This window comes from Plectrocnemia conspersa, unplaced genomic scaffold (genome assembly GCF_051122295.1).
Source record: "Plectrocnemia conspersa isolate PC_06_02 unplaced genomic scaffold, ASM5112229v1 ptg000010l, whole genome shotgun sequence".
Lineage (NCBI taxonomy): Eukaryota > Metazoa > Arthropoda > Insecta > Trichoptera > Polycentropodidae > Plectrocnemia > Plectrocnemia conspersa.
Genome location: NW_028277174.1, coordinates 7,324,793 through 7,337,570, shown reverse-complemented (window position 1 = coordinate 7,337,570; position 12,778 = coordinate 7,324,793). Strand labels below are relative to the sequence as shown.

At 34.2% G+C, this 12,778-nt stretch overlaps 2 protein-coding genes and 1 long non-coding RNA gene across 7 annotated transcripts in view; 2 read left to right on the top strand and 1 right to left on the bottom strand.

The window, feature by feature from the left end:
- Nucleotides 1-1,901: 1,901 nt before the first annotated feature.
- On the bottom strand, nt 1,902-2,952 carry LOC148230520 (18S rRNA aminocarboxypropyltransferase). 2 transcript variants are annotated; one of them, XM_088195566.1, is made up of 3 exons: nt 2,616-2,952; nt 2,305-2,555; nt 1,902-2,238 (listed from the first exon to the last, which is right to left on the bottom strand). In XM_088195566.1, the coding sequence occupies exons 1-3, from the start codon at nt 2,867-2,869 to the stop codon at nt 2,009-2,011; spliced, it is 735 nt and encodes a 244-aa protein (XP_088051692.1). In that variant the 5' UTR covers nt 2,870-2,952; the 3' UTR covers nt 1,902-2,008. The 2 variants fall into 2 exon arrangements, with proteins under 2 accessions (XP_088051692.1, XP_088051693.1); XM_088195567.1 differs by having other exon boundaries at nt 2,305-2,547; nt 2,616-2,938.
- A 1,524-nt stretch (nt 2,953-4,476) lies between these two features.
- The window catches only part of LOC148230516 (uncharacterized), a 34,609-nt gene continuing 26,307 nt past the window's right edge, over nt 4,477-12,778 (top strand). For all 4 annotated transcript variants that reach the window (XR_015811126.1, XM_088195548.1, XM_088195549.1 and 1 more), the window contains exon 1: nt 4,477-4,565. Coding sequence is in view for 3 of the 4 variants with exons in the window: in XM_088195548.1 (XP_088051674.1) it covers nt 4,538-4,565 (28 nt within the window). In the remaining variant the exon portion in view is untranslated. The remainder of the gene's footprint in view (nt 4,566-12,778) is intronic.
- LOC148230519 (uncharacterized) lies at nt 5,813-11,144 on the top strand. The gene is made up of 3 exons (XR_015811131.1): nt 5,813-6,626; nt 7,343-8,039; nt 8,146-11,144. It is a non-coding gene; the product is annotated as an uncharacterized LOC148230519 (long non-coding RNA).

The following is a 12,778-nucleotide window of genomic DNA, read 5'->3' as shown; positions in this document are numbered from 1 at the left end:
TTAAAACATCTCGAATAAGTGTATATTTTTAAGTATAAGTATATACACTTAATTAAGTTTAATAATAATATGATTTATTTTTAAACGGCTTTTAAAAGTTAAATAATAAAATTATTTACTTTAACAACTTTTATGTTTTAATAAAATGAACCAATGGTGATTTTGATCACAATTCCTAAAACCAACGTACACTGTTTCAATGGAATTTTCATATTGCCTTCTCATATTTCGCAAGTCCAATATCATGAAATATTATTTTAATTTCACACGCCGCGAACCATATTTTGTGAATTATTGAATAATATCAGAAATCGATACTGTAATTTATTTAAAATAATAATCCAAAATTTCATTAAAATATATGAGCTATGTCAAAATACACAAATTTGATCTAAAAAAATATTTACCTGTATTTGCAAAAAAGTGCCAGTTTTAATGTAAGTCCATCATTTAAGGTATCGGTCAGTAAAGTGTTAATATTACTCGTTGTTGAACAACGAATAAATAATAAAGTATATACTAATGATTTTGTAATATAGAACATATTAAGTTTGTCAATGTTTATTAGAATATGTGAAGTAATTAAAAATATATGTAATGATTTGTAAAAATAAATTTTAGGACGCTGTTTTGTTACCCAAATTTTATCCTTAGATTAAGAATATTTGTATTATACTATAATAAATTTTTTTTGGAATAATGTCAAATATTGTTTTTTGTTGTAGTGAAGTCGAGTGAAATTTGGATGAGTTTTTTTAATCAAATGTTTTTATTAACTATATAGACTTAATTGTGAGTATGTGTTTTCTATCATTTTTGTCAAAAATGAGTTAAATTAAAATCATAAATATTTTTTAAAAAGGTTCAAAAAGACATAATGTAAACGGCGTTCAATACAACTTATTCAATGATTGGAACTTATGCAGAACAGAATAACTTATCCAATGCTATTTTGCTTTGTGATCTATAGCAGTTGGTTTAGGTAAGAGCTTTTTTTGATAGTCGTCTTCTGATGACCAATCGTGTGTTGAAACATACATTGAAAACATTGCGTCAATTTTAAATACCATTGGAAAATAAATACTCATTTCGCAGTTACCGAGCTAATAAATTGTTAGGTCATATTTTTGACTAAATATTTGTATGAAGATTTTTCAGCTCCGTTGGTTAAAATACCAAACAGAACAGAATTTCGTCTCTCAGAAACAACACTGTATTATAATGTATTCTAATAAAGAAATAGTAGTTATATGTAAATAATAAAAAATAGCAGTTGATTTTTTAGTAAGTTTGACCACTGCGCCATGTCAATCACCCGTGACCGTCAATATTAATTTTGAATTGATGACTCTGGAGCGCCAGCGGTCACCAAAACACTGAGTTTTAACATTGAATATGACTGACATTGCGTATCTGATTCAAGTGCATAGCAAAACATTCAAGAATTATATTTAAAAATTGAATTATTTAAGAAAAAACTGTAATATAGTACATCGTAGATTTTTCATATTATTTTTGGGCATATATGAGCTATATAATGAAATATGAAGTTATATGAGCTATATAATGAAATATGAAGGTAAATAATATCAAGGCTAATTTGGACCAAGTAAATAGGTAGACTAATTTTTGGATTGATAAAGTAGTTCTTTCCAACATATCTTATAATATATTATTATAAAAAGTCATTAAACGAACGCTATATAAGAGAGAATTTCTACTACGACGGCAACAGCACGATTTTATTGCTTTTGACGTGGATTTTTTACTTCTGAAAAGTGATGAGAGAAAATCCTTGTTCAAGTTTGGACATTTTTCTGAACTAAAACCGTGAAATTTTCCATGGCAGTTAACGTATTAACGGCCCGCAGTTATATAAAGGTTAAATAATTTCAAATAAATACTCTCGTATTACTTCTATGTATTTTTGTTATAAGTTATAAAAGTACAGATATACTTCACGACTATTTTTAAGTCAATAATGTGTTTTTATCCCTCATTAAACAACTTAAGATCCTTCACTTTCATCACCGCACGATGATGACGACGACGAAGAAGGAATCATCGAATCATTTTCAGCCGGCTTTCTTTCTTGGTTCAAGTATTTATTTTGCTCCACGACAACTGAAGCACTATCCGTACAAGAGGCGTAACTGTCGAGTAGCTCCAAATTCAAAGATAAAAACGAATGTCCCCATGAAAATTTTGAAAGATAAAATTTTGCTTCTTCTTTGAATCCTAAATTATAATAAATATATTGTTTAAAAAATGTATGTATGTTTACTATAATATTATAAATATTACCAGTTATATACATAGTAGCAGCTAAAGCCTCCACGCAGCTCAATTTACAAGGTTTGCCATAATTAATTGGATTAGCAGCTACCAAGAACGGTAACAGCCTAGGATATGGAGTTTTCATTTTGTGGAAGGGAGTTTCGTCTATCTTAGCCCAAGAACAATCGACTACGGCGGTGCCGTTCTGTTCTACGATATTTCTATCGTTGGGACTCACGCATTGCGTGCCTACAGGAGTTAATACCAAACCTGGAAATCTAAAAATGTATAAATATTTTCCGTTAAAATATAAATATTATAATCGTTGTATGTAGTACCTTTGTCCTAATTTTAAAGTTTTTATCATATTGTGCCTGGACAGTTTCCTACCGGAGCATTTTTTGGGATCGCAATGGTTCAAATCCCACATGGCAACTGTAAAATTCGGTTCTGTTCCATTATCGTCTTTCTCAGAATTTTCCGAATCGGATTCTAGGGTAAGTTCGTTAAATCTGTCGGCGTAGTGTTTATCCAACGATTTTTTGGTGTGCTTTACTTTTTTACGATTGCTTCTGTTTTTATTCGAGCTCATCTTAATAATATTTCACAAGCGGCATGTGTTCATACATTCATAAGAGTTTGACGTTTGTGGCCTTAACGCAGCTTTTAATATGCATTCTCTAGTAGAAAAAATAAAGATGTAATTTTATAAATAACATAATTGCGTCGTTTACCTGATTTTATTGCTACTTTCAAAAAAATAAATTATAAAAAGTCAATTCATGATATACTTCAAAGTTGCGTATTTTTTTGCTTTAATTTAAATAATTAATTAATTAATATTATATTATATCCAAACTTTTTATCCTTAAGCTAGTGAAACATGACATTATATTTTTATCCTTAAACAAACAACAGGGCATTAAAACAAAATTATTAAGTTTCTTACTCACTCGAAAACGAAATAACAGTTAGTATAGCGGATTTAATCACAACGGTTTTAAAATAAAAATTATGGAATTAAAAAACCTTACTTCAAATATATTTGGAATTGGGTGTAATTGCCACATACTACACAATATGGTTAAAAAAGCTATGCAAAATTTAACTTTTGATATAGAGTTAGTCGGTATATAAAGTTAAATATTTTTTTTGGAAGAGCAATACAATACCTACAAAAATGGTTCGACTTCAAAAGTAACAAATTTCAATCCAATAAAGTATTGTACTTAAAACCAAACATAAAAATTGAATTTTCGCTTATTAAATAATTAACAAACTTATTTAATAATAGTTGCGATATTGACCTTCTATACGAAGATGTATGTTTAGTAAATAATTTGTAACTGAATATGACCGAATAGAAACAAATGAGAGAAACAGATTGTTATTAAAACCCGTAGAAGGTGAATTAATGATCAAACAAAATTTTGCTTATAATTGTAATGACTTAAGAAAAATTATCTGCAGAAAAATTGCAGGCCCATCGTCTTAGTGGTCCGCCAGCTCGAGTCCGGATCCAGGGAAGCTCCGGCGGGGTGGCAGCAACCGGGTCTGCAGTGGCTCGGCTTTTTGTACTGCTGCGGCGTCTGTGTCTGCCATTTGTCTGACTCCATGTGCGTGCTCAGTTTAGGGTCGGTGATGGTGGTGGGTGGCAATTATACACAGATCGAGCCACTGCAGTAGTATTTTTATTGAATTATGCTGGGTTACATTTTAAAAGGGCGGACGCGAGAAGATGCGTCCGAACGCCAGGAAGGTTGCCAGTGTAGAGAGAAAATTTTCACGCCAGTGCTACTCAAGTGCCGACCAGTTTTGACCATAACAAATTTAAATCGGTCCTCATAATATCCGAATGCCATTTCAAGTGAAGTATTTCGTATGGTGAAATTATTTAAATTCGCGTGGTGAAATGTCTGGTTACCTTTATTTTATATATTGACACGGTTCTGAATACTTTTTTTTATTATTAGGCGGTTTCCATAAATTATGTCACAAGATTTCATTGAGCCAAACTCCTGTTTGTTTCACAGTGTCACCAATAAGCTGACCCCTCCCACCGCTAAACCTATGACATAATTTACGGAAGCCACCTTAGTAATTACGTATTATGTTTTATTTGAGGTGACAAGTTCTTCGCAAAAAATAAAAATGTGCGTGGGCTGTTGGATTAATGCTGTGATATATTGTCGTGAGATTGGTCAGTATATCAGTTGTTAAGGCCAATACCATCGCCGATCGATAGGCGGTTGACGCTAAAATGTCATTCCCACCGATTATTAAAACTGGTATGAATTTGATAATTAATTTATTAGTATAATTTGTAATGTATATATAGGGTGACCATTCGTCCTAGATCCTGCGGGACAGTACCGGATTCTATCCATGAAAGTGAACCGGAATTAGAGATTCGTATATTATCAAAATAAATTTAGTTTATAGCTGGCCACACACGGGCGGACCTGCCCGTCGGATTAGTCCGAGATGGATGTCCGACGGACAAATCCGCTAGTGTGTGGTGTAAAAACTCTCGAACAGATCGTCTGTTGTCTGTCCGTTGTCCGTGCTCAAAACGAACGGATCAGACACGGACAAGCAGACCTGAGCATAGATCGCGCTCGCGTAAACGACCGTTTGCAGTGTTTTTTTGTTAAAATTTGTCCCTTAAATAATTTTATTACCCGGGCCTTTATTAATTTGCGCCAACGGTGCCGTCAACGTCTAATTATTTAAAAGTTTTAAAACTTTATTACCCAATTAAAAGATTTCTATTACATCACTATACAATAAAAAAAATAATATAAATTTAAGATGCACTTAAATGATATAAATATCGATTCTAGATATGTATATTAATACATAAAAAAAATTATAATTCAATTACACTAAAATTAAACTTATTATCATTATTGAATATGTATGAAGAGATCAAGGTATATATAATATATATATATATATATATATATATATATATATATATATATATATATATGTATATATTATTATTATTATTATTATTAATAAATGTCCCGACGGGCAGAGTCGAGCTCATATGCCATCTCAGCTTCAATAAAATTGAAAGCCAATCAGATAAATTTAATCTTTCTTCTGAAAATATGGTTAACAGTATCGATGTAAAATATGATTTACAATATCGATGGAAATATGCATGTTTTTTAGGCACCCTCGACTCTCCACTCTTGTCAATTGAAAGGTAATTAAAATGTATCGCAATGGTGTTATCCGCACCCGATGGTTTACGGTGTTTCTTGTTAAAATTTGTCCCTTAAGTGATTTTGAGTGATTATCACTATTGAATATGTATGAAGAGATCAAGGTATATAGATATACATATATGTATGTATGTATATATTATTATTATTAATAAATGTCATTTAGAATTTACTTTAAACTCGATATAAATTCAACTTTTCTTGCTTTTATCTTCGACAATCTTCCAAGTCGAGCTCATTCATATGCTTTCAATAAAATTGAAAGCCATAGATATAATTGATCTTTCTTCAGTCGATAGCGAGCTTAATATGGTTTACAGTATCAATGGAAATAGGCATGTTTTATAGGCAGCCCTCGACTCTCCGTTGTTTTTTGAAAGATAATTAAAATGTATCGCACCCGATGGTTTACATTCTTTTTTGTTAAAATTTGTTCTTTAAGTGATTTTACGACCCGGGCCATAAAATCGCTTGCCTTTATTTATTTGTGCCAAAGTTGCCGCCATCGGTAGGTATATCGTCTAAAAGATCTAAATAAGATTTTGCTCATAAGGTTTTATTACTTTATGACCCATCGGTCACTCAATATTACCGTTAAAAATGTTTTTTTCGACATGTTTTTTATCAAAGACAAATATATTGTAAACTAAATACGTGTGTTAAAAATATTTGTGTCCGCCAGTTACGCTCTAGCGCTCGGTAACATCGCGTGTTCGAATTTTCTTGAAAATGTCATTCAACGATAACAGATTATTTTGGATAAGTTTCATAGAACCTTATAAATCTTTGCAGTGTTTATGGAAAGTTAAAGACAAAAAACTATATTTGAATAAAGATTTAAAACGACAGTCTTACTATAAATTGATTGAAAAATGTCAGGAAATAAATCCAGAAGCAGATTTGAAACTCGTTAAAACGAAAATTGAATCGTTAAAAATTGGTTTTCGTCGTGAACTTCGCCTTCAAAGACAATCAAGAAGAACTGGGTCTGATGCTGAAAACATCAATGAAGCCACATTGTGGTATTTTGATCTAATGCAATTTTCATTGGATCAGGAAGAGGTTAAGTCGGGAACTTCAAGTATTGGTCAAGGTGAAGATGAAGACGCGTATAATGTGAGTATCTGTTTTATATTTATTTTATATACTTAAATTGTAATTACAATTTCATTTTGGTAAGGAACAGCACCAGACAAATTAAAATAATTTTTAATGCATCACGAATTTCTCTTCTGTTAGGATCGTTATATGCGCGATTTAACTGTAAACCGTGTAATTGGTTACTGTTCTGACGCCAATCGCCATGAGTTATGTGATGATGTTAATCTTCCTGATCAACGTTCCTGGTGTTGAGTTAGCTAGTACCCAATCTCTTCAACAAGTTATGAAGTGTACAACAAGCTAGAATTACACCATCAATATTTTTTAATTTAGTCAGTGATATTGTAGTTAAAAGTACTCTGAATTTCGCAGAAAATTCTAAAGTTATTAATATTCCAATTAAATGTTTCATTTTGTAACATATCGAAAAAATCTGTTTCCTGCAATATTCCTCCATCTGAAACTTTTCCGTTAGTGCCTACGTGTACGTATATAAACTCGTATTTTGCATTTGCAATACCGAATAGAACAAGACTATAAAATCCTTTGTAATTGTAGCAGTATGCACCAGTATTTGGGGGTTCGATGATAGTTACATGTTTCCCATCCATAGCACCCACATAAAGTGGAAAATCCCAGAGCTCTTCAAAATCTTTTGAAATCTGAAGCCATTCTTCTTCAGTGCTTGGAAACTGTAACAAAATTAAATAGTTTATTATTTTTATTTTCAGATTGACACCTTCACCTTCTAGACCCCAGACATCAGAATCAGATGTACCAGGCAGTAATAACACTATCATCAACACAAAACGATCCAGTCCACTCTGTGCTGTTGACGCGAGCGGTCGCATTCACGCTTCGCTCCGTTATCGCACAAAGGACACCCCCGCTACCGTTCTGCAACGATAGACACGCCCACTGCAATTAGCTACAAAGACAGCGCCATGAAAAAGGCGCAGACGCGTAAGCGTTCTCTTGGAACGTTGAAGGCGTACCTAAACGCCTCTCCATCAACTTCAGGCCTGCCAGACCATGAGTGGCAGGTACCCAAAAAGACATGGAAAGTTTCCCAGGATGCCAAGATGCCTCCGACCACGAGCCAAAACAGGTATGAAAAGCTTCCCGAAGTGATCGAAAGGAAGCAGCAGAGGATACCGCCTGTGATCGTAGAGATCACGGGAACACACCTCCAGACGATCGAATTAATTAAGTCGATCGCAAAAACATCGAACTTCTCGTTGCGATACACGGGAAGTGGCAATGTGTCAGTACTTTGCGCGTCGTTTGAAGCCCGCGCGTTGTTAATGGATGGACTGAAGGGCCAACGCGCCTTTCACACATTCACCGCTGACGACGATAAAACAGTGAAATCCGTGCTGAGAGGGCTCCCAGAGGTCCCCACCGAAGACATCGCCGCTGATCTCGAACGTCAAGGACTTAGCGTCGTCAAGGTGACGGCAATGAAGACCAAGACCGAGAAACAAGGAGACACCAGGCTCTACCTTGTCCAGTTTCCGGCTAATACAACAACGAGCACTATAAGAAGCATCCGGTACGTTTGCTTCACCAAGGCCACGCTTGAAAAGTACAAGCGTAATAAGTTGCATTTAACGCAATGTATCAGGTGTCAACAATTCGGCCACGCTGCAAGAAATTGTCAACGAGCTCCCAGGTGCGTCAAATGCCCCGGAAACCACGCCACGAACGAGTGCTCTAAGAAGGACGAGAAGCACCCGCCATCTGCACTGGTTGTGGAGGAGACCATCCGGCCAATTTTAAGGACTGCCCTCGTAGGTTAGAATACCTAAAGAAAACTCAGAAGAGACAACAGAGACCGACTCCCACTGTTCACTCGTCGCAGCCGAAAAACACATTCAACCTCGAGCTAGCGCAATTTCCAGCACTGAAACCAACGAAACCAGCGTTGGTAAAAACCTCAACCTCCCCAGCAGTGATCTCATCAGCCACTTCATGGAACGCCCAGGTTGGCGCCGCACCAGTACCAAAAAACAAGGCGCCACAACGACCCCAATCCAGGCAGCCTGAGGAGCCCCTCTCAGACACAATGCCAACTTCAGAGCTACGCAGGATGTTGCTCGTCCTTCAAGAAATCAGGACCAAGGCTGGAAAGTGTGCCAGCAAAATGGAGATCGCCTTGATGATGGTCGAATATCTCGATGTGCTCTTTTAAGGTGGGGCTCAACGTTTTGACGTGGAATTCACGCGGATTCCGAAATAAAACTGGAGAACTGGAACTGCTGATCAGTGAGTACAAAATTGATATTGTCGTAATCACCGAATCTTACCCCAAACCACACGTCAACGTTTTTATACCGAACTTTGTCTGCCTCCGGAGGGACCGTCTCTCAAGGCCAGGCGGAGGGGTCGCGATATTTGTAAAAAAATCAATTAAACACGCGCGCATTACAACAAACACGACTAATCTCGAAACCGTCGCGATACAAATTAAACACGATAACAAATTAATAATAATTGTTGCGGGGTATAATTCTCCCGGTGACAGGTTGCTTCGGGGTGATCTTGATGATGTGTTTCGTCTTGGAGAATCCGTGATATTAACTGGAGACTTCAACGCGAGACACATGCATTGGGATTGCCCCGGTGCGAATCGATCCGGTAAATTAATCTTTGATTATTTACACGATACGGACACTACTGTAAATTTTCCGAAATCCCCAACGCATTACCCTACCAACCACACGACACCGTCAATTCTGGACATAACGTTGGTCAAGGGTAATTCCCGGATTTCAAACATGCACTGCATCCAGGCTCTGTCTTCGGACCACCTTCCAGTGTTCTTTACGTTGGACGGTGAGGTCGAGATGGTGTCTGAGGTCGTTTTTGATTATGCAAAGGCTGATTGGAAGCGATTCAGGAGCATAGTAGAGTCTCGGGTATTGATTAAACGACAGAATTATACCTCAAATGACACTAAAACTATTGACGATGATATTCATTACTTAACATCCGTGATCGAGCAGGCCAAAATATCATCAATTCCGTCGCGTAAAAATATTTGGAATAACATAAAACTCACCCCAGAAATAATTAAACGTATTAAAATTAAAAATAATATGAGAAAGCAATGGCATAAAAATAAATCGCCCCAACTTAAAACTCTAATTAACAAACTAACTGATGAAATTCGCGTTCAAATTCAAAACATCAAAAACGCTTCGTGGTCGCGTAAACTAAAAGCTTTGAAACCGGGAGATAATTCCATATGGAGAATGACGAAATCGCTTAAAAATAAAAACTCAAATATACCACCTTTAAAAACCGGAAACAACGTAGCTAACACGACTCAGGAGAAGGTCGAGATTTTAGCTGAGACATTTTCTACATCTTATCAACTTACGCAAAATTACATTGACCAAAAAACCCAAAATAAAGTAGACCGGGCAATTAAAGATATTAGTAAAACTCCAATAGATAAAAAATCCATTAACCAAGTCGGCATATCAGAAATTCTTAGTATTGTTAAACGATTATCAAATAGAAAGGCTCCAGGTATAGATAAATTAGAGAATATATTGATTAAAAACCTTCTTTTTGTTTGCTTTAAGTACTTAAATAACATTTTTAATTCATGCTTATCTTTTGGATATTTCCCAATAATCTGGAAAACGGCAAAAATTCATCCGATAAAAAAACCTGGCAAAGCAGATAACATACCAATTAACTACCGCCCGATAAGTTTACTGCCCTCATTTAGCAAATTATTTGAAAAAATTATATTATCTCGATTAAAGGAATCTCTTAATAGCAAACTCATAAATGAGCAATTTGGTTTTCGCGAAAATCACTCGACTACGCATCAACTTAATAGATTAACAGAGCACATATCTGCCGATTTTAATATGAAAAAAAGTTCTGGTCTTTTATTATTAGATATGCAAAAGGCTTTTGATACAGTATGGCATGATGGATTAATGTATAAACTTTTAAAATATGGAACTCCCTATTACATTATTCACATGTTACGGTCTTACCTGAAGAATCGAAGCTATGTTGTTTCGCTAAATAATACATTTTCGACGCCGCGTAAAATACCAGCTGGTGTTCCTCAAGGAAGTATACTTGGCCCGTTTCTCTTCATTCTATATACTAATGATATTCCAATGTTAAAAAATACTAAACTCTCAATGTACGCTGACGACACCGCAATCCTTACTAGTTCTTATGGTCTTAAACCTATTGCAGTCAAACTTCAAAAATCCCTTGAAAACTTAAAAAAATATTTTATGAAATGGAGAATTAAAATTAATCAAGACAAAACAGAAGCTATAATATTCACTAAACGTAGACAACCCTTGCCTGCACCCATTAAAAGTGAACAAGGGCATAACATTGAATGGAGAGCGAGCGTTAAATACCTGGGTATACACCTGGACTCCAGACTAAAATTCAATAAACATATAACTGAACTCCGGTCGAAAGGGCTCGGCGCCATTGCGGCTCTAAAATCAATATTTAATAGAAAAAGTGCGCTTACAATAAAAAATAAAATTCTAGTCTATAGACAATTAATCAGACCTGTTTTAACTTACGCTTGTTCAGTGTGGAGTAACGCGAGTAATAGTAATTTTAATAAACTTCAAGTAATCCAAAATAAAGCCATAAAAATAATTTATAATACACCGTTTTATACTAACCTTAAAAAACTCCACACCAAACATTTAATTCCTACCATTAAAGAATACTGTTATTATCAAACCGAAAAATACTATAAAAAAATCTCGCGAGACCACGCAAACCCACTAATTTCAAGAATCGGTGATTACGACAAAGCAAAACTTAAATTTAAATACAAACATAAAATGCCTAAGCACATATTGCTTTGATGCAGTTAAGCTCATCGCAGTGTCATCAGTTTCAGGTCTACAGGGCTAGGTTTATTTACCTTTGTATGTGTTTTATTTTGTATATTATGTATTTTGTATAATTTGTTTTTTCTCATCTGCTTCATTCTTTTCCAAATTTTTTTTTTTTTTTTTTTTGGATTTTTTTAATTTGTAAAAGGTTTTATGTATTTTTCCTTAAATTTAGTATACTCTCGTATAATTTATTATTCTTTTTTATGTTATTGTATAACTTAACAATTTGTAAACAATGTAAATGGTTATGAACCAGTATTGTGCATTTAATATATCTGTATGCTATTTTACCTATGTCTATTTAAGAAATAAACTTTTATAAAAAAAAAAAAAAACAACGAAAAAAAAAATCTTTAACTTTTAACAGTAAAAAAGCAAAATTTCTTGAATTTGCAACTTCTACTCTAGAAGCAGCGAGAACAAATGAACTAAGAACAGAATTTGAGGGATTTGGTGAATCAGTGATTAAAGATTTGAATTCTATGAGTAGTCTGCAAAATATTATAGCCCAAAAAATAATAAGTGACGAATTTGTATTACGGTAAATTAGGCAAACTAAATGAGAACTGTTCTTTTATTGTTCATCAATTGTATGTCATTTTCTTTCAACTTGATATTATTTTAAAATATAAATATTTATATTTTGTATAGCTTTATATTTGTATTACTTTATTTTTTATATTACTTTATTTTTGTATTAATTTCTTTTTGTTTTAAATTGAATTTTAATAAATGTAAATCACCTTAAGAAATTCTTGTTTCAATGTGTTAAAAATTGCCCAGCACGTCTCTGGTATAATTATTCCTAGCAGTTGAGGTGAAATAGCGCTTAAAAACTTTAGATCTTCATACGAATTTCTAGTAGCCAGGTAACGTAACCTTATTGTAAGACGTTCTCTTGAACTAACAGCATATCTCATTACTATGTTTTTCTTTTCAATTAAGGGCTTCACCTTATTTAGTAGGTATTCAAAATCTGATTTGTCCATTCGTAAGAAATTGTACAAATCTACAGGTTCATGGATTGTCAATTCTTTGAGGAGATTCATATGGCTATATCTATGCCAATTTTTCAGCCATTGCTTCACCCAAACTTTTCTACACTTTTTTTCTTCCAAACAGATAAATTCACCACATATTATAGCGAGTTTTTGCTCTTTTGAAAGAGCAGACAACCATTTTAAATGGACGCGTAACGTCCAACAAGTGTCCGTTACGAAATACGACTGATCCGACGAACGAAGTCAGAGCTCAGACACAGACAGA

Bases quoted from the DNA above. Each gene is read 5' to 3' on its own strand.
- LOC148230520 (XM_088195566.1), bottom strand. From the start codon at position 2,869: ATGAGCTCGAATAAAAACAGAAGCAATCGTAAAAAAGTAAAGCACACC. The intron at 2,556-2,615 runs GTACTACATACA...ATACATTTTTAG, and splicing joins ACTTTAAAATTAGGACAAAG to ATTTCCAGGTTTGGTATTAA. The intron at 2,239-2,304 runs GTAATATTTATA...ATTATAATTTAG, and splicing joins TGCTACTATGTATATAACTG to GATTCAAAGAAGAAGCAAAA.